Below are 23019 nucleotides of genomic sequence, written 5' to 3' on the forward strand. Positions count from 1 at the left end.
GCCCTGCGGAGCGCCCGGGGCCCACGTGGGCCCGCTCGGAGGCCGGGGCCGGACTCTGCGCCCGCGGGTACGAGGGACCCGGGCTGCCGGCGCTGGGCTCCGACAGGGGGTGCGAGCCTGAGTCACTGCGCACGGGGCACGTCGATTGAAAGCCCGGAAGGAGGAGAGGGGACTGTCCGGGCCCAAGCGCGCGGCCCCGCCCTCGCCCCAGAAGTGCCAGAGGTTCAGCCCTCCCCGCCCTCCCGCTTCTCCCGGCTGAGCACCGACGGCAGGGCGAAGTTTGGGGCGAAGTTTGGGCGACGAGCCTCGCCGAGGTGGAACAGGTGCAGGCGGGGCGGAGCGGGGGCGGGGCGGGGACGGGCTCACGCCGCCAGGCTGCACCGGAGCGCTGCAGGGGGACCCAGGAGCCCCTCGGCTTGCCGCTCACCAGTTTGGCCCCCTCTGCTGTTGTTTAGGGCATCGAGTTGAAGGTTATGGAGAGCTGACCTACCCCAGAGACAGAGGCAGCCCAGCTCCCAGGTCTTCCCAGCTCAGAGAAAGCTTAGGGTTGGGGCTGTGAGAGAAGCAGAGACAGAGACAGACAGACAGACAGAAAGAGACAGAGGAGATGTTCCTGAGAAATCGCCCTCACAAAGCTAGACCTAGAACCCCACTGCGTGTGACATTTGTTGGTAGAATAATGAACCCAACATCGGTGTTATGCTGTTGTCACTCTGTAGGGCAGGGAGGGGAAAAAGTGCAGCTTGTTTTAGAACACTGGTTCTCAACCGGGAATTAGTACTTTAAAAAAAAAAAAGTACTGGGGATTGCACTCAGGGTCTTTACACAGAGCTACATCTCTGCATCCTTCAAAAAAAATTTTATTTTGAGACAAGGTCTCACTGAGTCACCACGTTGCCCAGGCTGGGCTCGAATTTGTCTGTTTCACCCTGCAAGAGTGCTGGGATTATGATATGTGTCACCATTCCAGGCTATTGAGGGATTGAAGGTAGGGGACTTTTGCCCGTCAGAGGATATTTGGCAAAGTCTAGAGACTTTCTGGTTGTCACAGAATATGGAGGGAATGCAAGTGATGCTGTTGGCCTTTTGAAGTTCTAGGCCAGGGATGGTACTAAACATCAAACAGAACTGTTCAGTCCAAAAAATTGATAGTGCTGTGCTGAGATTAGACCCCCAGGCGCCTGGTGCATTGAGGTGCTATTCACTGATTCCCCTCTCTACCTCAGTTTCCTCAGTGGTGAAGGGAGCAGCTTGGGTGCGTAAGGAGGTGTGCGGGCAGTTATTCCCCTGGTGAGTGTGGTGCTTTGGAGTCTGCCTCTCCTCTGCTCACAGGCCCAGCAGGAAGCAGATCTGGGTGCTGTGGAGAAGCTGGAAATGGGGTCCTTCACCCCAGAACAGCCTGCCGTGCAGGGTGAGCCAGGCCAGCCCATGAGTTCAGATATCCCTGAGAATGGGAGGTGACAGGGGTGAACATTGGACCCACAGATTTTCCCAAAGCTGGATTGCTAAAACTGGTGTGGATGTGTGATGCCATGTGACCTGCTGGAATTTTCCCTTCTGAGCTCGCACGGAACTCCTCCAGTTACTTATACCAGGAAAGTAATACCTAAGAAGAAGCAGGGCTCCTTGTTCCTGTGGCTCCCTGACCTTCCCTCCCGCAGTAATAAGCTGCCCATGTGCTGGTGGGAACCCTGCTAGTGGAGGAGGCACCCTGCTCATGACATTAGCTGAGCAGAAGTGAGGAACGAAGGACAGAGCTGCGGGCCTGACAGTCCCTGGTAGGGATGACAGGGAACTGTTGGAGTTGGACTCCCAGCTTTCTGGTATTGAGGATCAGTAGGCAGTAGGGTGGGACAGGGTCAAATGAGGCAGCCACATCTGTGCCCAGGTGCCCAGGCCACTCCATGGCCCTCCCTTTCCATTCCCTAATAATTTTCCATTGCCCTCATCTTGTCCCCCTAGTACCTGACCCCCTTGCCTGGAAACCCTGGCAGAGCAAAAGGGCAGGCAGTAGGTTTTTGGGTTTGGGTCTTTTTACCATAACAGACCAGAGTGAAATGCCCACCTTTCCTTTGGACGGACAACAGTCATGGTGGCCTCCATTGCGTGTGTCTCTTGAGGTACAAGCCTGAGCATCCAGACTTGTATGGAGCTGTTCACCCCCAGGCCCACTCACAAAGCCTAGTAAACTACCCATGACTCCTACACGGTTGGCTCATCCCTGAGCCACTGCTACTCCTGGTGTCCCCCCCACCCACACTCACTGTAGTGTCCAGGAAGGAAACTTCTGTTCCTGTAAGAGGAGGACTGAGTCATGCCCACACATACACTGGAGGGCCACTGTGGGGTCTCAGTCTTGCTCTGGGCCGGTGGTGGGTTGTTCTTTTGTTTTTTGGGGGGTTTTTGTCTGTAGCCTGAGCTCTAGACACTGCTGTAGCTTCCACTGGGATCCCTGACCTACTTGGGTGAACTTTGCCCCAGACAGACACTAGCTCAGAGCAGGAGGAGGTCAAGTGTGTCCCAGTGACTTGGATGAGGCGCCCAACGCTTCCCTTTGGGTCTGCCCACCCTCACCTGTCCCTGGTGTATGGTAAAGGATATGTGTACTTTTCCTGGTGACCTTCCACCTGCACATCCCCTGGGATCTCTGTGCCACAGACTTTGGAGCAGGCCTAGGTGTTACCCCGAAGCCCAAGGGAGTTTCCAGAGTGAGCTCACACATCTGCAGTGTGTCGGAAGTGGCTCCCGACTTCCTCTCCAGCTGAGCCAGGCTAGGGGAGGAGCAGCAGCTGCCAGTGGCTGCTGAGTGCTGGCTGACCTCGGGTAGCACGGCGGCTGAGAAGGAGAAGCTGCCAGGCCCAGGCAGCTCTCAGGACACAGGCGTCCTCACAGGAGAAGCTGCCACGTGCCCTGCTGTTGGGCAAAAGAAGGACTTCCCTGGGACTGCCCCTCAAGTGACCTTTGTCTCTCTGAGAAATAGATTGTGTAAGGGAAACTCCTCTTTCCTTCTCACCTTTAGGGAGGTACGGAGCTGCCCACACACCTTTAAGGGGCTCTTCAGTAAATTCATGCCAGGACCCAGAGGCAAGTTTGTGGCTGAAAGTTGCAGCAGCAGCTCAGGCTCAGTGCTGCTTAGATCCTGCAGGATCGTGGTTTGAGCCAGGTGGGCACTGGCCCAGGGCATGGGCTGAGCATGGTGATGGATGGGGGAGTAGGTGATTCCAACCTTGGGGCCAAGGTTCAGGGGCCAGCAGGCATAGTGGTCTATGAGCTCATGCCCAGGAAGGTGCGAGTCACTTAAACAGTCTGTGCCTCAGTTTCCCCACCTGAAAAGTGGGAGTACTGTAGGATGAAGACTCCAGTGGGAACTAGCTAGGGTGTGGCTATTACGGGGACACAGTGAGTGGAACCATTGTGGTCATGGACTTGGGACATCTTAGGAGCATGGCTGCCATGCGTGACACACTCGGGTTGTGGCAGAGGCCCTGCCCTGTGGGCTGTTGAGCCAGGTAAGAACGTGCGTCCAGAGGAGCAGCACTGGTGTTATTCTGTTCACAGCTGCGTCTGGGGTGGGGGCCAAGGGAAATGAGGATGAGTTTCCATCTGGGCCCGAACTGCTGCCCACTCCCAGGGTGTCCCTACCTGCCAGCTATGTATCTCTCACAGTACTGGGGATCCCAGAGGTGATGCCCTTGGACTGGGCTGTCTCTGGCCAAGGCTCCTGAGGCTGGGTCTGGGCTGAGTAGATGGGCTTTTTCTCCCCTGCTTCCCACACGGGGCTCCCGCACCTGTGCCCAGTGTCACAGGTGTCACCAGGAGGCCTTCTTACCCCTGATCCTTTGCATGGGGTGCCTTTTCCCATTCATATGAGTCTCCCTATGTCCTGGCTTCCTGCAGCCACCTGAAAGAACAGGATGGGGGGACCTGCTATGGGATTGGGGACCTTATCAGCAGCCAGAGAGCTTAATGACAGCCTCCTCCTGCTGCTCACCTCAATTAGATGAGATAATGTTTGCAAAAGCCCTTTGCGAAACTGAGAAGTGCTGCCCAAGCCTTAGGAGTTATCACTTCTGCCTGCTGGTGGGAGGGGCTCATGAGCCAAAGGCCTGGGCACCCCAGCTGCTTGGAGCCAGCCCCCTGTGTGCATCAGTTTGCCTCCTGAACCCCTACTTCCAGGGAGCAGGCCGCAGAATATGGAGGTTAAGAGCACAGGACCCTGCCTGGGGGTCAGCCTCACCCTCTCCCTGACTGAACAGTTACTCAGCCTCTTTGAGCCTCAGTTTCCCTACCTGTTAAGTAGAGCCCTGTCACACCTGGTGCTCTTGGCTCAGATATAGGGGCCATGTGAGTGGTGGTGGCAGAGCTCAGCCAGGACAAAACAAAGCCGGCAGCCTACTGTTGGTTGGGTGCCAAGCACTGTACTTTCAGGATCTTTGCTGTCATCTGTGCTGGCTCGCTGTGTGGCAGGGCACCACCCATCTCGCAGCCAAGGAAACAGGCTCAGCAGTGGGAGTGTGCCCACAGCCTCCCAGTGCCCAGCCAGGTTTTGGCCTTGCCTCTGGTCCCCAGACCTTCTCTTCCTCAACAAGAGAACCCCACACTGCCCCAAAGCAAGGTGGGAGGGGAGGCAGTGGACAGGTGGCTTTGCAAGCCTGCCCAGTATGGGCATAGCCCAGGTGGGCCTGTGTCCAAGTGCCCTCAAGCCCTGGCAGCCACTGAGGCTGGGGCCAGCCTCTTTCAGGGCAAGTGGGGAGCCCCAGGGCAGGGTTCTGGGAAATCAGGTTTATTAGCTCCTTAATGACTGTTTACAAGCTGAAAAGTGTCTGCCTGGCATGTTCCCTCCCTGCAGAGGGGCTCCATGCAGATGGGGCAGAACTGAGGATGATGGCCATTACCCCTGCTTCTGGCGTGTTCAGGATAAGGCCAGGGTGACCTGTCGCTCTTTCCAGATCTGAGTGCTCCCAGCTGGCCAGCTCAGGGTCTGTACATGGCTGAGCAACGTTGGGCAGGGTACTTACCTCGCTGTAAGGTAGGTGAGACTGTCCCTCAGCTGAGTATGCTCTTGGTGTGAGCCCTGGTTAGTGGTGACAAAGCTACCAGATCTAAAATGCTGGGAGGCTAATCAGCATCTTGTGCATAATCCACCTGAGGCTCAGAAATGTTAAGTGGCTGGCCCAAGCTCACACAGCAGCTAGGGATAGGCCTATGACCTGGTCTCTCCCAGGGAGGCAGTATTTTCAGTGTCTGCAGTCAGACCATGAGGAGATGGTGGACACTGGCGGGGCCATGTAATTTGCAAGCCCAGTGAGCCTCACCTGTGTGCACAGGGTGCTCACACCTTAGTCCAAGGAGCCCCTAATGGAAGTAGAGTGCACCTTGTCTGCTTTCCTGCCCCAGACTGAACCTGACCTGCCCAAACTATTGAGCATGTGCTGGGCCTCTGCTGCTGCCCAGGACCAGTAAAAACCCAACTCCCACTTACCTAAGCCCGTGAGCACATCTGGGAAATTAGAGCAAAGCGCAGTTCACACCAACCCTGTGTTGATGTGACACCCGGTGTGTCCCTTTCCTCTCCAGACCGCTCCTGTGTCCTGGTGTATGGGCCCCAGCGAGGGACCACAGAACTGGGACAGAGTATTTGGCCTTCCCAGAGGAGGCCATGCTGCTGGGTGATCATCCTGGGATCCAAGCACATGTCCACTGCCTTTCTACTGCCCCCAGAACTTCAGTCAACCCTCCGGCTCTGGGCGCTGCTGTTATCTACCTCGAGTGTGTCCTGGGTCCTGTCCAGGACACCTGCATCTCTACCCAGCTGCTGTCCACTGGCCTGACCCCCCACCTGCTGGAAGCTCTCAGGGTCCAGCAGTTTCCAGAGTGGGAGGGTGCCCAGTTGGGGAGGCCTGGCCGCATTCCCACATCCGTGGTGCCTGCTCTGAATGTTACCAGCATCTGCTGCATCTTGGGTTTGGGGACAGCCCCAGCTCTCTCCACTCCCTGGGTCAGGGTCCCCAGCAGAGGAGGAAGGGTTTGCTTCTGTGTCAGTTCCTCTGGTGAGTGGTCTGGAGAAAGCGCCGAAGGTTGGGGCAGAGGGTGTGGGGCACAGCCCTGTAGGAACAGTGTGTACCCCCTCCACTGCTACATGCACAGGCAGGCTCACACCCTGCTCGGGGCGGATCCTGGAGCCCAGCACCCGCTTCCCGTGTCTGTGGTGGGCTCTGACGCCCGAGCCACTCTAACTGGGTCAAGAGTAGCCCAGAGCCTGGGGTGTGATGGAGAAAAGCCCAGAGACGCCAGCAGCCGCCAAGCCCCCAAACCTGCACTGAATGTGAAGCAAGCCTGAGAGGGGGAGGGGGAGAGAGCTGGGGGCTCCCTGGGAAAGGCGGCTGTTTGTGGGGTTCCTGAGGGTGTGAACCCACAGGCCACTTTGTTTTCCCTCCTTGTGGGTAGCTGTCGCCCTCAGGTGGAGTGTGCTGTGTGTGTCTACGGCTGCGCCACCAGTTCCTGTCCTCTGGGGAAGTGGGTCCTGGAAGGGAGCTCAGGGCTGCTGTCCTTTTCCCCTCCTCTCCTGTGACTCTGCCCGCCGCCCTTTGGCCTCCCACCTGGCCTCTTGCTGCTGGTGGTGCCTCTCTCTGTCACTCATGGCCCTTCCCAAGTCCTGTCCCCAGACCTCTGGCAAGCTGGCTTTTCACTTTCCTGCCCTTTGCTGTGTCCCACTGCCTCTCACCAGGGCTGGGAGGTACGGGGATGAGTCACAGTGTGGGGGTGGCCAGGGGGGCACAGGGTTGGATGACAGTGCTTCCTTGAGCCTTCCTTCCGGGCCAGCAGACGGGGCGGAGAGCTCCCGGAGGTCAGCAGAACTAGAGTTTTGCCGGGGATTGCACAGTGGATGAGCGCCTTCTTCCTCTTTGAAGCTTTCTAAAAACACCCTGGTTCCTACTAGTGGCCTGGGAGGGAGGTTGAGTTTTGGTTTTTGTGGCCAGGAAGCATAGAATCAGCTTCTGTGCCCTCGACCCCACGGTGTCACCCTGTCATTCAGTCCAGGTCTGACGCAGCTGCAGCTGGCCTTCCACTGCCCCCTCCCTCCAGCCGCCTACTCTTTGGGGGCACTCAGTGGACTTGCCCTCAGAGCTCCAGAGCTGGAAGTGACTTCTGAGCCGGGCTGTGGTTTCCTCACTTCCTCAGTGCAAGTGACCAGCCCCTCCCCGCAGGAGGGCCTCTGCTTCCTGGTCACATCCCGCCTTCTGAATGGGTCCCCTTTCCTCCCTCATCCGGGGCCGCTCGCTCCCTTCTTTTCTCATTTCTGGCTAAGTTTCTGGGCAAGTCTGCAGAGCCCAGGGCTGTGGGGAATTTATTCATCGTTAGTGAGAATGGCGGAGCCTCCAGAAACCTGCCAGTGTAGGGGCATTGGTGGTTGGCAGTATAGAGAGAGGGAGGACTCAGCCGGATACGGGTGGAACTTTGTGCGGGTCTGGGGCAGGCTGGGAGGGGACAGGGCCTGGAGCTGTGAGTTTGGGCTTGTACCCTCTGCACCATGGGGCAGGGGCACCCCCCCAGCACCCTGCCTATATTGGGTGCTGGTGATACTTTGGTGGACCTCCCTGGGGTGGCCTTGCCTACCCTAGCCATGCCAGATGGGCCTTGCTTGGGAGTGCCCAGCTCCACCCTTTGTGGGGAAACCGGATTCTCTGGGCAGCAGTGGTGGTTTGTGAGTCTGCATTTCTGTGTATACCTGAGCCTGGCTGCTGTCTCTCTCTGCAGAGGGGTGCTGGCCCCAGGCCCCAGGCCAGATTGCTCAACTTGTGCTCCCCCAGGGATCTGAACAGACACTTCACTTTACCTCTGATCTGTCCCACCCCCACCCCATGCTGGACGCCATCCTGAAGGGAGAGGAAATGGCATCTGACCTACCCACAGCCCCAGTCCCTCTAGCTGGGCCCCTTTGGAGTCTCCCAGCTCCTCCCAGGCCCAGGCTAAAGATCTTTCTCTGGGGAGGACATCTCCCCAGGATCTGGCTTGTGCAGGTGGCCCAGTCCTTCAGCCTCCCCACCTACCCGACCCCAGGTAGGCTGAGAGGGCAGGCCTGGGGTCTTGGAGAGAGTCTGGGGTCCTTCCGCAGGCAGGAGGAAGCCTGGTCCCAAGATGTCACAATTTCCTCTGCAGTGAGCAAGTGCATCTGGGGGCGGGAGATAAGTGATAAGCAGGGTGGCTCCACTGTCCCAGCACTGTTTTCTACGTGGCCTCTGCCCTTTGCTGTGGATGTGGCTCATGCAAGAGCCTAGAGTGGTTCTGACAGTGCCTACCTCTGCTCCAGGTACCTGCCAACCCACTGAGCACGAAGAAGGGGCTGGGCTCCTACCCCATCCACCTCTGCACACAGTGGGGCCTGGTGATCTTGGCAGCCCCTCCGCTCCACGGTGCAGAGGGCCCTGTAAGAAGTGGTGCAGAAAAGACTCCATGTATGGGCTTCCTGGGGCAGGGGGCGAAGCTGGACCATCACCTTTTCCAACAGGCCCCTCCCTGCCACTAACAGGAAAGGAAACTGCAGCACTGAGTGAAGCCACCTGTGGGCTGTTGCCCAGGACCCTCGCTGCTTCTCTGTGAAGGTGGTGGAGAGGCCTGAGGTCCTGCCTCTTCACCAGTCCTGCCCTTCCTCTCTAGGTTCAGCTCAGTACTCTTGGAGTCCCCAGATGGCCCTGGTACTAGCCCACTCTCTCTGTCCCACGGCCTTAGCGTGTATCTCTTCTTCCCCTCAGATCGGCAGAGAGGAGTTCATGGGTAGGGTCCCAGTGCGGGTGGCATGGCCTTGCTACGAGGGGTGGCTAGGCCTCCCCATAACTGAAAGTAGTGTTTGCGGTGGGCCAGGGAGCTGAGGGATGGGTCCATTGGGGACTCCTCTGGGCCAGTGCCCAGCATCCTCCATCTGGCCCTGCAACAGGCATAGGGGCCGGGACAGGGTGGACAGCACTGAGAGGACCCCTCCAAAGAGGGCTGCTTCATGAGCTGGCTGTGGGACTGGGGGTGAAAGCTGGGCAGGATCTGTATGGACTGATCGGCGCCAGCCATTCAGGGGGCCCACTGGGTATGGGCCCCTGGGCTGCCCAGGGTCAGATAGGGGACCGGTGTTTAGGCAAGTATGCAAGATGCTGTGAGGCAGCAGCTGAGGTGGTGGCTGATTCTGTCTGGTGGTGAGGAGGCGGCTTCCTGGTGAAAAGTCTGGTAGGATGTGGGACAGATCTGAAATTCTGACTCCGGGGGATTGAGAGTGATACCCTTTGAACTCCAGAAAGATCCTGCCTGCCTGGCCACCTCCCCTGCCACCTGGCTTCCTCCACTGGCTCCTCCTTCCTCCTTGGTGCCAGTTTCCCAGGGCAGTGCCTACCCCAGGTCCTCTCACTGTACCCTGGCCCCAGAGGAGGCCATACTAGGGGAGCTTTCCCTGTGGAGGCCCCAGGGGAGGCTGTTGCCTCGAAGCTGTCCCTGAGCAGCAGTGTCCTCGGTGACTGCAGGGCTCCTTGGAGCCAGCGGCCAACCAAAGGGAGGGTCATGGATCTGTGATCTCGCAGAGGTGTGGGCTAAGGTCACCAGGACTTAGTGATAACAGAGGCCAAAGCCCAGGCTGTAGGCCCCCCGGATGAAGTGGGCCAGCCTGTGCCCAGGGCACTGCCCCAGGAGCCAACCTGGGTGTCCCCCCTCACCCAGCACTCCACACCTGGGGTGAGGGGCTTCTGTAGCCAAAGACCCCCATCCATATGCAAAGCCTAAAAGGGCAATGCCCAGTGGAATCAGAGGGGACCTGGGTCTGCCTCCAGCCTCTGTTGGCTGCCAGGCAACTCCCCTTGCCCCCCAAGCAGCCCCAGGCCTCTGTGGAGCTGCTTTGAAAAGCACTGGCACACTAGACTCAGTGTCCTTCCCTGCTTGACTGTCAGCTTTGGCTCCTTGGGGGAGGGTCTTCCAACCCTGAGTGCATGCCCTATTCCCACTTTAGATAAGGAGAGTGCCTGCCCCTGCCTCCCCCAGGAGACCTTGGCTCAAGACCTTAGATGTCTTGAGTCCCAGCTATACCTCTTCTGTGAGCTTGGGCAAGTTAATGAGCCTCTCTGGCCCTCCATTCCCCACTACAGAATGGAAGCAATGGGCAGGCACGGTGTCACAGGCCTATAATCCCAGTGCTCTGGGAGGCTGAGGCAGGAGCATCACAAGCTTGAGTCTAGCATGTGTAACTTAGCAAGACCCCTGTCTCAAAATTTAAAAAAAGTAAAAAGGGCTGGGATGTAGCTCAGAGCAGAGGCCCTGGGTTCAATCCCCAGTACCACAGGGGGAAAAAAAGAATCAGTGATGTTGACCTTGAGAGTATTTTAAGAATGGAGACAAGGACTTGCTCAGCACACAGGAGATTTAATGCTGCCCAGCCACTGGGGCACCCGCTTGCTCCTGGGGTCAGTTCCCAGAAGGACCTGCTGTGAGCTTCGCTGTGCCTCAGCGATCACCCCATACTAGACTTCCTAAAAACACACAGAAATGCCCCTGAGTTGTTTTCTTTAAAATGGTTGATTTTTTTAAAAAAATTTTTTGGTACCAGAAATTGAACTCAGGACCTTGCATTTGCCAGGCAAGTGCTTGTGCTGCTCAACCATATCCCTAGCTAAAATGGTTGATTTTTTAAAAAAAATTTTTTGGTACCGGAAATTGAACTCAGGACCTTGCATTTGCCAGGCAAGTGCTTGTGCTGCTCAACCATATCCCTAGCTAAAATGGTTGATTTTTATGTTGTACAGATTTCACCTCAATAAATTATTAATAACAACAACAAAATACGTTCAGATAGTTCCAACACTGTCGTAAATGTCACGCTGATTTTAACAGGAAGTCAAAATCAGAAGATAGCCAACAGTTCCTGGGCTGTTAAAATTGGATGTTTTTATTCTAATAACTTAGAAACAGAAAAAGAGTAGGGATGGATGCACCTTGAGACCATAATGTTAGGTGAAGTAAATCAGACACACAGGCTTAAATATTGCATGGGTTCTCTTCTGGGAGAAACCGTAAGTATAAATAATTTACAGGGTAAAATCAAAGATTATATGAAAGAGAGAGAGAGTGGGGAGAGATCTTTTGTAGATGGGTAGGGGACCTACAGATGGAGGGGAAGGGGAAGTAAAAAGAATTGAGATGTGATATGTACAGGTTCCACCTCCTCACGATGAATGTAATCATTATGTACAGCAAACATGACTGATAAAAACTTAAAACCCTTATTAAAAAAGGATGGATTCCAGGCTCCAGTGGTACCGCTAGGTGTTGCAAGGTAGACAGCTCGAGGCTCTGGGAGCCCATGCTGGCCTCAGGGTGGGTGAGGCTGCCAAGCAAAGGGCCCTTACTCTATATCTTTTTTCTTTTCTTTTCTTTTTTCTTTTCTTTTCTTTTCTTTTCTTTTCTTTTCTTTTCTTTTCTTTTCTTTTCTTTCCTTTCCTTTCCTTTCCTTTCCTTTCCTTTCCTTTCCTTTTTTCTTTTCTTTCCTCTTCTTTTCTTTTCTAGAGACAGGGTCTTGATGAGCTGTGCCTGGTAGTACACAACTGTAATCCCAGCCCTCTGGTAGGCTATAGTAGGAAGATCATAAGTTCAAGCCTAGCCTGGGCAACTTAGCAATTTAACAAGACCCTCTCTCAAAAAAGGGCTAAGGGTGTAGCTCACTTAGTGCAAAGGCCCGGGGTTCAATGCCCAGAACTCAAAGCAAGATAAAACAAAAACAGAAAAGGAAGGATTCAGTGGTTGGCAGCTTTCTTGAACCGCCCTTCCTTCTTTCAGGCTGATAGCACCAAGGAAGTTGACGTGGAGCCGGGTGTTCGGCTGTCTGTCTGTCCACCAATCCCCAGACTGAGGCTGGACTCCAAAGCATCTGTGCAGGGGCGGTAAGACCCAGAACATGCTCTAGGTGCCTTCCCACAAGCCCAGGAAGCCGCAGGCTGAGCCCAGATTGAAGGTAAGCTGGAGCCAGGCAGCCTCACTCATGACTGCTCCTAACAAATACTCACTAAAGGCACCTGAGGGGCTGGCTCTGCCCTGGCACTCAAGTGGGCACGGCAGAAGACACCAGTGAATGAAAAAGATCACTGCAGAGAGAGAGAAAGGCTGCTGAGGCAGACAGGAGGTGGCATCTGAGCTGTAGTTCATGATGTCAGAAGGAGCTGCCCTCTCCACTGTTGGGGGCAGAGTGGCTGACTTGGGCCAAGGCCCACCACCTGTGGAGCAGCCGTTGAGGCTTTTGTTGTTTGGTTTAGTTTGGTTTGATTTTTTGAGACACTGGTCTCACTGTGTAGCCCAGGCTAGCCTTGCACTTGCAGAGATCCTCCTACCTCAGCCTCCTCAGCACTGGAATTACACCCATGCACCACCATACCTGGCACCACCCAGTGCTTTTGATCGTGACTTCTGGCCAGCACCCGCATCAGAAGATGTGGTCAGCACCCTGGTCCTGAAGAAGGAGAGGAAAAACTAAACCCTCTGCCAAGGATGTTGGAAATGGAGGAGAGAAAACAGCCATGGGTTTTACCCAGGAAAAGGTGTTAGGGCAGAACAGGCTGCAAGGAAGAGAAGGAAACAGGCAGAGGGGAATTGGGGGTTGGTGGCACAAGCAAGGAAGAAGCCCAGGCACGGTGAATTGCTACCTCTGTCTGGGACCATTTGGCAGGATCTGCGGAAAGGCAGATGTGCTTGCCCTTCACCCAGCTTCCCTTCCTAGTGCTTGTAATTCGTGAACAAGCATTCAGGCAGTGATGGCGAACCTTCTAGAGCTTGGTGGTAACAGACAGCCCACTGAGGCATGCGTGCCGTAGGTTCACCACCACTGACAGTAGGGCAGTGGTGTTTGTTGCAGTGCTGGAGACAAAAGAGCCTAAATAACCATCCGTTGAGTCAGTCTTGGTGCATTCCACTCAGTGAAATCTTGGCTGTTTTCAGAGCAGACAAAGTATGTCTGTCTGTCTGTCTGCCTGTCTGTATGTGGAGATGGGGCAAGAGGTCCACACCGTGGATCAGAAGTGAGTGATGTGTAGAGTTTTTAAAGCCATGTTCTTTCCAGGAGCAGAGAGGCAGGTCTGGAGGAGGACCCCAGAGATCCCTTTCTGCTTTACAGCTCTAGGTCTTCTGTTTGAATGCACCCATATCAATTCTGTTGTTAAAATGAAGTATTTGCCACTGTGGAAAAAATAGCAGACAGGAGGGATTTCCAGTCATCTTTTTCCCTCCCCTCCATGCCCCTCTCCTTTCCTTTGCTTGACAGTATTTCACTGTGTTGACCAGGTTGGCTTTGAACTCACGGGTCAGGCGATCTTCTCATCTCAGGAGTAGCTAGGATTGTAGGCATCAGTCACTGTGCCTGGGTTTCATTTACCTTGACAGTTGTAGGGGTCAGGGACTGGCATGGTGGGTTTGTCTTCCCTAGGAGCTAAGCTGAGCTGTCACTTCCTGCTGTGCAGCCTAGGACCCCCACTCCAGGAAGCACCTGTGCCCTTGGTTGCCGCTGCACATACCGGCCCGGGATGACGCCTAAACCCTTCCCCTAAACCCTTCCCACAGACAAAGTCAGGGCCCCTTGGCCACAGGAAGGTGACCTTGGGCCCCTGGCCTGCCCTGACCAAGTGGCCAAGATCATTCTAGCTCCAGATCCTGCATCTTTATGCTCCTTTCATGGATTGGTTCTTGTCTGAGGCTGTGAGGCCAGAAATGGAGTGAGGTTAAAAGTTGAGGCCCTCCTGAGCCCTACTGGTGTAGAATGCAAATGAAGGTCAGAAATAGGCTTTGGATATATACTCCACCCAGCCAGGTGCACTGGCTTTGAGCCAACTCTGAGCAGTCTGGCTCCAAGCTTAGGCTGCCTCCCCCAGCACCAGAGTCTCCAGCCCCTTGGGTGCTGCCACCCCGCTGTACCCGTCTCTTCCAGCCTTTTGTCCACCATGGCCTCAGCTGACAAGAATGGCGGGAGTCTCTCCTCTGTGTCCAGCAGCCGCCTGCAGAGCCGGAAGCCGCCCAACCTGTCCATCACTATCCCACCGCCTGAAGCCCAGGCCCCCAGCAAGCAGGACAAGACGATCCCCCAGGTGAGGGGCCAAGCTGGGGCTCACTGTCCTGCCACAGGAGCAGATATGCCCACATGACACCTTTCAGACGGTTTCATTTCCTGAAGAGGCCCCGTGCAGCCTGGCCCCTGGGTCTCCTGCCTTCTTCCTGGGCCTGATAAGATACTACAGGAAGTTCCTGGGGCATGGGCTCTAGGGCACAGGAGAGGCTGTCTTTGAGAAAGGGTTCCTGGGCACACCAGGGCACTGGCTGTTTGCATGCAGATACCCAGCCAGCTCTCAGTGCCCTTCAGAGGGCTGAGGGACATGGGGTTCACAGCTCCAGCAGCCTGCCTGTGCAGTGCCTGAATTCTCAGGAAGATGGTAATGAGCTCCCGCCCCATAAAGAGCTCATTGAGGACAGCCCCTAAATGGCGTGGGCTTCCCACAGAGCTGGGGCATAAAGGGGTGCTATGTTCGCACCGCCTGCTCACCCCAGGAGCTGTGTAGAATGTACAAAGTGCAACCAAAAGGTGCTGGATAGGGAGGCATGGTGGGCTTTGGTGGGAGACAGGAGAAAACGGATTTTAAATGCATAATGAAGGGTTGTGGGTGTGGCTTCTTAGAGGGCTTGCCTAGCACGCCCAAACCCCTGGGGTCCAAAACAAGCAAACTAGTTAATAAACTAATTCAGCACGGAAGCAGCTGGGATGGGGGCGGAGTGGAGCTGAGCTTGTTTTGGGGGCTTTCCTGCTGGCAGACGGCACGCATTACCACCTGTCCTCCCTGCAGAGGCCCAAGAACCCCACCTACATGAAGAGCGTCAGCCTCCAGGAGCCACAGGGACGGTGGCAAGATGGTGCAGAGAAGCGCCCTGGCTTCCGCCGCCAGGCCTCCCTGTCCCAGAGCATCCGCAAGTGAGCATCCCCGTTCTGCCCGGCCATCCTGGCGCCCTGTAGGTTCTGGGCACCTGGACATCCGCTGAGCCTGTCCCTGTGTCCCTTCCAGAGGAGGAAGAAGACGTTAGTAGGCGGTGGCTGTCTGCCTTAGTGAGAGTCTAATGTTATGCTGTAGATGAGGAAACGGAAGCCCAGAGGCAAGTGCCTGGCAGAAAGCCACCAAGTAGAGTCTGAGAAGGTCCAGGAAGTTGCAGGGCCCTCTTCCCAGTCCTCCTCCTTATGATGCAGCCTGCACTCCACCTCTGCTCGGAGGGCTCCAGTCAGGGGCTCAGGGAAGGCTGATCCCCCTCTCCCCAGAAGGCATATGGGTCGGAGTGTGTGGACATCTCCACAGTGTACACGTGCACCCTCGCCCCCGTGTCACCTCCCTTGCACACATGCTGTGCTTCCAGGGTGCATGTGCTGGCCTCGTGTGCGCCGCCCACCCACCACTCTCCTCTGCAGGGGCACGGCCCAGTGGTTCGGGGTCAGCGGCGATTGGGAGGGCAAGCGGCAGAACTGGCAGCGCCGCAGCCTGCACCACTGCAGCATGCGCTACGGCCGACTCAAGGCCACATGCCAGAGGGACCTGGAGCTGCCCAGCCAGGAGGGGCTGTCCTTCCAGGGCATTGAGTCTCCAAAGCCTTGCAAGATGCCTAAGGTGGACTTTGTGGGGAGCGGGTGGCCGGTTGGCTCCCCCCACTGGGGACTGGTCAACCCTGCTCACCCTCTGTCTCTTCCAGATTGTGGATCCGCTGGCCCGAGGCCGGGCCTTCCGCCACCCAGACGAGGTAGACCGGCCCCACGCCCCCCACCCGCCACTGACCCCTGGGGTCTTGTCCCTCACCTCCTTCACCAGCGTCCGCTCCGGCTACCTGCCCCGCCGCAAGAGGATGTCCGTGGCCCACATGAGCTTCCAGGCTGCTGCCGCCTTCCTCAAGGTGGGGACCCCTCCTGCAGTCAGGGCCCCCACCTTCCTCCTCCCACTCAGATGCCTGCCTGCTGTGCAAGGCCAGTGGGTATGCTGGCACTCTGGAAAGAGAGGATGCCCCAGTTCCCACGTGAGCCCCACATTGCCTGTCCAGTTTTGGGACCTGGAGGGACCTGGAGCTGCCCAGTCTGCACTGACTTGTAAGCCAAGGAAGTGAGAAGTGAGATGTGTGCTTGCCAGTCACCTGCCTGTGTTAATGAGCCCGTGACTGCTAGGCATGGGAAGTGCCCAAGGTGGGGGTGATGTCACTGTTGGGTGGTCAGTTTGGGAGAGAGGCTGGAGTCAGGGAAGACAGGAACCCAGGAAAAGAAGGGAGGGAACAGCATTCTCACTTGTGGAAATGGCTAAGCAGAGGCCTGTGGTCCTTCCAAGGCATGGTGTGTGGGGAAGCAGTTGGATATGTTTTAGTGAGGACCACTGTGAAAGGTATGGAGGAGATGAGATCCGACAGGTGGGCAGGGGCCTGTATGCCAGGCCAAGAAACAGATGTGGGAGCACAGCCAGAGCCTTGGGGAGAGTAAGGGTATAGAACCTGGAATGCTTTGGGTGTTAGGATGTCAGCTGCTAATGTCAGAGGCGCAGGAGGTTGCCAGAGAGGAATTGACTCCAAACCGTGGAGAGAGGAGGGTAGTCAGGGCCAGTGGGCATTCTAGCCTTCCACCCTCAGCAGCGTGTACACCTCCCATGTGCACTGTGCTTGGGCAGGAACCCACTCCCAAGGTGCTGCCCCCGGGATGGCCTGGCAAGTCCTTCGATGCTGAGGGGCTGGGGACCTGGCTTGCTGTGCCCTGGTCCTGATACCTAGGCCTCTGCCTCACGTGCAGGGGCGCTCAGTGCTGGATGTGACTGGACAGCGGTGCCCCGTGATCAAACGCAGCTTTGCCTACCCCAGCTTCCTGGAGGAGGACGTGGTCGATGGAGCAGACACCTTTGACTCCTCCTTTTTTAGTAAGGCAAGCATGGGGTATAGGCCCTTGGGGGATGGGGATGGGGTAGCCTAGGACCTGGGAGGGGCAGCCTTGGCCTTGATCATGTCCTGTCCCTAAAGGACCGAAGGCCTGTGGATTACTGGTGGGATGGGCTGTGTCCTGCATGGAGCTGTTGGCATGGGGATAGTGACCACAGGGAAAGTCACCATCAGGGCTGACAAGCATGTGGCTTCTCCTTCCATCCTAAAGAGCCTGTCTGTCCACCCTTGTCTTCCCCCTGATTTGGGATGCTGGGGGACAGTGTTTGGGACAGTAACTCCTTATACCGTTCTTTGTGTCTTCCACCCCAGGAAGAAATGAGCTCCATGCCTGATGACGTGTTTGAGTCTCCCCCACTCTCCGCCAGCTATTTCCGAGCGATCCCACATTCAGCCTCCCCAGTCTCCCCTGAAGGGGTGCAGATCCCTCTGTGAGTGAGGGATGGAGCAACCCAGCCTGCAGCCTTCCCATACCTGACTCCCACCCCCAGCCCCTCTGAGCCCTGGGGGTGGGCGTCGGGGAGACAAGGGGACATCAGGGTGAGAGCCGCTGTCCCCTCAAGGAAGGAGTGTGGCCACACCCCCGTCCCAGGGACCCGGCGCGGCAAGCGCATTGCCTCCACTGTGAAGCACTTTGCCTTCGACCGGAAGAAGCGGCATTACGGCCTGGGTGTGGTGGGCAACTGGCTGAACCGCAGCTACCGCCGCAGCATCAGCAGCACAGTGCAGCGGCAGCTGGAGAGCTTCGACAGCCACCGGTGAGCTCCGTCCCGCAAGTCAAGGGCCCGAGAGCCCGCCCCCCGCCACAGAGCCTGGGAGCTTCCCAGTCCTCCTGGGCCCTCCCCCAAAGTGTGCACACCCCCGTGGGTAGCAAGCACTAGAGGAGCATCTCCCGCGGTCAGGAGTGTAGCCACACCTGGGGCACAGCGTCACCTGGGGAGCCCCAGAGGCTCACTGCCTCTCCACCACCTCCTGCTTCCTCGCTGCATCCTCAGCCTGGTGCCCAGATAGCATTCGGCTCACTAAGCACCACCACACGTAGGTCCCAGAGTAGCCCTGAGAGAAGGGAGCGGGGAGCAGGCAGATCAGAAGGACAGTGGGAAGCTGGACTGGGAGAGGGGCTGGGGGAGGCTGTACACAGCGACCTTGAGGGAAACCAAGTTGGGGAAGGTGATTCTCATGTATGCTGGCAGTGTGACCTGATAGACACTGGACCTCAAATTATAAATAATGAATAAGCACGAGTATAATGAGTGTCCTGGACAGAAGGATGGAGAGTGGGGGTGAAGAGCTCATTGAGACAGTTGCTATCAGGGTAAGATGGGTGAAGAGAAATGTGCAAAGACTCCCAGGCAACAGAAATGTTGTGCAAAGGTCCTGGGACAGCGGGAACTATGATATGTTCCAGAAACTCAGAGGAGGAGAGGAAAGAAGCAGCAGAGGTAGGCAAGCACAGTAAGGCCTTGCAGTCTCTACAGCGGAGAGTGGTTGGAAATTTCACCCTCAGGGCATTGGGAAGCCTTGAGGTTTTAAGCTGAGACACTTAGAGATGCATCTTTAAACTGCTCTGGGGAGGGATGAATGGAAGCAGAGAACAGAGAGCCCCAGCGAGCCTGGTGTGGCTGGGCTGACCCGAGGCCTCTGTCCCTAGGCCCTACTTCACCTACTGGCTGACCTTCGTCCACATCATCATCATGCTGCTGGTGATTTGCACGTATGGCATTGCGCCTGTGGGCTTTGCACAGCACCACACCACCCAGCTGGTGAGTTGGGCTCCCTACTGGGGTCCTGGTCTTCTCTCGGGGTCCCAGCCTCCCCTTGAGGCTTCAGCACAGTGGGTGCCAAATGTCTGCCACCCCAACACCCTGGCCCAAGCAGGAGGTGTTCAGGCCCGCCATGGCCTGGCCCCTTCCTAAAGGCTGCACCTTGGGGACTGTCCTGCCCCTCTTCCACTCCCTGGCTTCAGGCTCACTCTTCTGGTGCCACCTCTGCGACAGGTGCTGAGGAACAAAGGTGTATACGAGAGCGTGAAGTACATCCAGCAGGAGAACTTCTGGATCGGCCCCAGCTCAGTGAGGCCCAGGCGGGGGATGCCATCAGATCAGGGAGCCCCTGTGTCTCGTCATCCCTGGCTGGGGGGGTGGGCAGCTGCCTACCTGGAGGCCCCTCTTTGGGGGAAACTTGACAGAGTAGAGGTGAAGTGGTGGCCCCTCCAGTCTGGGCCCAGGCTTACCAACCCCTGTCCCACCCCCAGATTGACCTGATTCACTTGGGGGCCAAATTCTCCCCCTGTATCCGGAAGGACCGCCAGACTGAGCAGCTGGTGCGGCGGGTGCGAGACCTGGAGCGAGACTCAGGCTGCTGTGTACAGAATGACCACTCAGGCTGCATCCAGACGCAGAGGAAAGACTGCTCGGTGAGGCCCTCCGATCCCTGCCACCCCTACTTGTCCCTCCCTGCTGCGGCCTAGAGGAGACTCCAAGGGCTGTGAGGATGTTTGCCTACGTCCCCCCAACCCCGCAGCCCCATACACACCTGCAGGCACCCAGTCTAGCACAGAGGACCCTGCTGCTGATTGGTCCCTGCTGCTCCCCCAGCTCAGCCCCCCAGCCCCCTGCCCAAGAGGCCAGGTCTCAGGAGGGTCAGGCCATGGTGGAGGTCTGGGAGATGGGCGTGAGCCCTGGGAAACAGGAGAAGCCCCTGCCCTGGAAGGTCCTTTGTCTGCATCAGTGCTCTGACCTTGCCCCAGTGTGACCAGCCCTTCTCCACCCTCCAGGAGACTTTGGCTACTTTTGTCAAGTGGCAGGATGACACCGGGCCCCCCATGGACAAGTCTGATCTTGGACAGAGGCGGACGTCCGGGGCTGTGTGCAACCAGGACCCCAGGTACAGCCTCAAGCTGCTTATGGGTCCAGAGTAGCCCAAGCCAGGCCGCCTGCTTGGATGCTGGTGGGTGGGCGTGGCAGGCAGAGGTGTCTCAGTCCCTCGTTTTGCCCAATCTGATCTCTGCCTCCAGGACCTGCGAGGAGCCAGCCTCTAGTGGTGCCCACATCTGGCCTGACGACATCACCAAGTGGCCGGTGAGTGAGTGAGCACCCCTGGGCAGAAGGTGGTTTGGGAAGGATGCGGATGGATGGCTTCCTGTCACTCAGGCCCGGCCCCCAACTCTGTCCCCTCCGCAGATCTGCACAGAGCAGGCCAGGAGCAACCACACAGGTTTCTTGCACATGGACTGCACGATCAAGGGTCGCCCCTGCTGCATTGGCACCAAGGGCAGGTGAGCTGGCTGGTACTGCCACCCCTAGGCTGATGCCCTCCCATAATTGTCCCTCTGCCCCCTGCCCAGGGCCTCCCATGGTGTGAGTAGGAGGAAGGGGAGCTTTCCTGGGCTGAGGGCTCCCTTCCTGCCTGCTGGGGCCAGGTGCTGGGCTCCAGTTTAGGTGGGCAGGCTTCTTCATGCCCCCTCTTTCCTTCCTGTGCCCCCAGCTGTGAGATCACCACTCGGGAGTACTGTGAGTTCATGCACGGCTATTTCCATGAAGAGGCAACACTCTGTTCGCAGGTGGGGTGAGGTCTTGGAGGCGTCAGGGCAAGGACTGTCAGCCTGGGCAGAGAAAGCTGGGCACTGAGGCCTGCAGGGGCTCTCACATTCGGTCCCTGGACTCAGCCAGCACTGACCACACACACTCCCCACGCCCCCAGGTGCACTGCTTGGACAAGGTGTGTGGGCTGCTGCCCTTCCTCAACCCTGAGGTCCCAGATCAGTTCTACAGGCTCTGGCTGTCTCTGTTCCTACATGCTGGGTAAGAGGGTCCTCAGTGCCCCCAACCTAGACCTCTGTGACACCTCCCACCTGGACCCTAACCTGCCCGACCCTGCTGCTCCTGAAGTGCTGACCATGCCCGTGTGCCCTGGTCCCCAGCTTGGTGCACTGCCTCGTGTCTGTGGTCTTCCAAATGACCATCCTGCGGGACCTGGAGAAGCTGGCTGGCTGGCACCGCATCGCTATCATCTTCATCCTCAGTGGCATCACAGGCAACCTTGCCAGCGCCATCTTCCTCCCGTACCGGCCAGAGGTAGGGATGCAGGACAAGGGCTGAGAGGGTGGGAAGCGGTGCCTCTGACTCCAGCCTCATGCTTTGTAGCAGGGCCAGGCCTCTGCTCCCCTCCCGCCCACTTGGGATGTGCCGGAAGGACACGGGACCCCGCCCGTGTGGGCTCAGCAGCGGGTGGACAGCTAAGCCGGGGCTTACTGGCTGGTCCCTTAATCCCTAGCAGGAGGGAACAGTGGTGATCTTGAGTCACCACCCATACCAACCCCCTCTGCTCAGTGCTTACCTCCAGCAAGAGCTTCCCTGTCCCTCTTCACTGCTTCATTCCTTGTTCTAACCACGGGCCTTCCCAACAGTATACAAAGTGTCTGTAGGGTGGGCCCGTGCGGCTGTCCTTCACTGACAGACTTACAGTCTTGACCCCTTCAACCTAACGCTTGCTTGTCCTGTCCTGCCCACTCACCACTGTAGCTGCCCACCCAGAGCCAGGTGGTTCTGCTAATTGCATGGGTCCCACACTGGGCAGGAGCACAGCAGGTGCTCACTGTGTGCTGAAAGGAAGGGTGGAGTAGGCCCGGCCTTGGTCTGGCAGCTCTGGCTGTGCGCAGCCCCTGAGAGAGGGTCTCCCCCCTGCCCAGGAGGTAGGTCCTGGTGGTGTTCACCCAGGTGGTACCTGGTACTCCAAGGAACATGTCTCCCCTCCTCCGTCCCAGGTGGGCCCAGCAGGGTCACATTTTGGCCTCCTCGCCTGCCTCTTCGTGGAGCTCTTCCAGAGCTGGCAGCTGCTGGAGCGGCCCTGGAAGGCCTTTTTCAACCTGTCGGCCATCGTGCTCTTCCTGTTTGTCTGTGGCCTCTTACCCTGGATCGACAACATCGCCCATATCTTCGGCTTCCTCAGCGGCATGCTGCTGGCCTTCGCCTTCCTGCCCTACATCACCTTCGGCACCAGCGACAAGTACCGCAAGCGCGCGCTCATCCTGGTGTCGCTGCTGGTCTTTGCTGGCCTCTTTGCCGCCCTGGTCCTCTGGCTCTACATCTACCCCATCAACTGGCCCTGGATGGAGGACCTCACCTGCTTTCCCTTCACCAGCCACTTCTGCGAGAAGTACAAGCTAGACCAGGTGCAGCACTGACCCCCGACCCACAGGCACAGATGTCGCAGGGATTGCGCCCGCAGCGGGCTGCTGCGTCTGCCAGACTCTGGGACTGGCACTGGGCCCAGGCACTCGCCCAGTAAGGCAGGCTGAGTCTGTGTAGGAAAGCCAGTAAAGGCAGATTTTGGGGTATGGGCCCCCCCTTTCTCAGGCCTGAGTGTTCCTGGCCCAGCTTGGGGACACCCAGGATGCCTGCTTCTCTGAGGTTCTGTTCCAGCACTGCCACACACCTGCAGGGACCCTTCTGGGGACTGTCTCTTTTCTTCCCAGGGCCCAGGGCCGCTGCATCTGCTCACCAGCAGATGTCACTGTCACTGTGAGCAAGCCCTTGCCAGACACATGGCTGCTCCCTCTGTTGCCCCAGGACTAGCATCACCACTGTGGTCCCCTCCCTGTTCTCTCCTGTGAGCATACCTGCTTCATCTGTGGCCTGGTGAGCCTTCTCCCAAGCCTCCGGGACAGGGCATTCTGGGAGAGGCTGCGGCCTTGGTCCAGGCACGGAGACAAAGCAAGGAGACAACAGACAGGGACATTAGGAGCCTTTGCTTGTTTTAGCAGCAGAGGCTGGGTCCTCAACTCGCCCTCAGTCTCCTTGACTCAGTATTCTGTCCCTGACACCAGGTGGTCTCCACCTCCTTTGCCTCACTTGTGCTGCAGTGAGGGACACAGGGCTGAGGACCCGCTCTCAGGGGATGCCTGAGGCTCAGTTGTGCTTGGGTCTGGCTTTTTGTTTGTTTGTTTGTTTGTTTTGTTTTTTACTAGTTTATATTATGGTCCTAATTTTTAAAAGTAACGCTAACTTTGTATGGATGATGTCTCAAATGTATTAAATGATATTCTTTGTGAAATACTCTGTTTAAACT

The 23019-nt window shown here is 57.2% G+C and overlaps 1 protein-coding gene across 1 annotated transcript; it reads left to right on the plus strand.

Moving 5' to 3' along the window:
• Positions 1-134: 134 nt before the first annotated feature.
• Positions 135-23006, plus strand: Rhbdf2 (rhomboid 5 homolog 2 (Drosophila)). Its single transcript, XM_005407428.2, has 19 exons — positions 135-323; positions 11806-11980; positions 13940-14096; positions 14847-14971; positions 15458-15653; positions 15736-15933; positions 16808-16936; positions 17263-17381; positions 17514-17708; positions 18602-18713; positions 18948-19022; positions 19205-19366; positions 19727-19836; positions 19967-20030; positions 20133-20227; positions 20437-20512; positions 20653-20753; positions 20873-21026; positions 21716-23006. Exons 3-19 carry the CDS (start codon positions 13953-13955, stop codon positions 22133-22135), a joined length of 2475 nt encoding a protein of 824 aa, XP_005407485.1. The 5' UTR covers positions 135-323; positions 11806-11980; positions 13940-13952; the 3' UTR covers positions 22136-23006.
• The last annotated feature ends 13 nt before the right edge of the window (positions 23007-23019 follow it).

The sequence above is a fragment of the Chinchilla lanigera genome, unplaced genomic scaffold, assembly GCF_000276665.1.
Source record: "Chinchilla lanigera isolate Chin_1 unplaced genomic scaffold, ChiLan1.0 scaffold00105, whole genome shotgun sequence".
In the NCBI taxonomy this organism is placed as follows: Eukaryota; Metazoa; Chordata; class Mammalia; order Rodentia; family Chinchillidae; genus Chinchilla; species Chinchilla lanigera.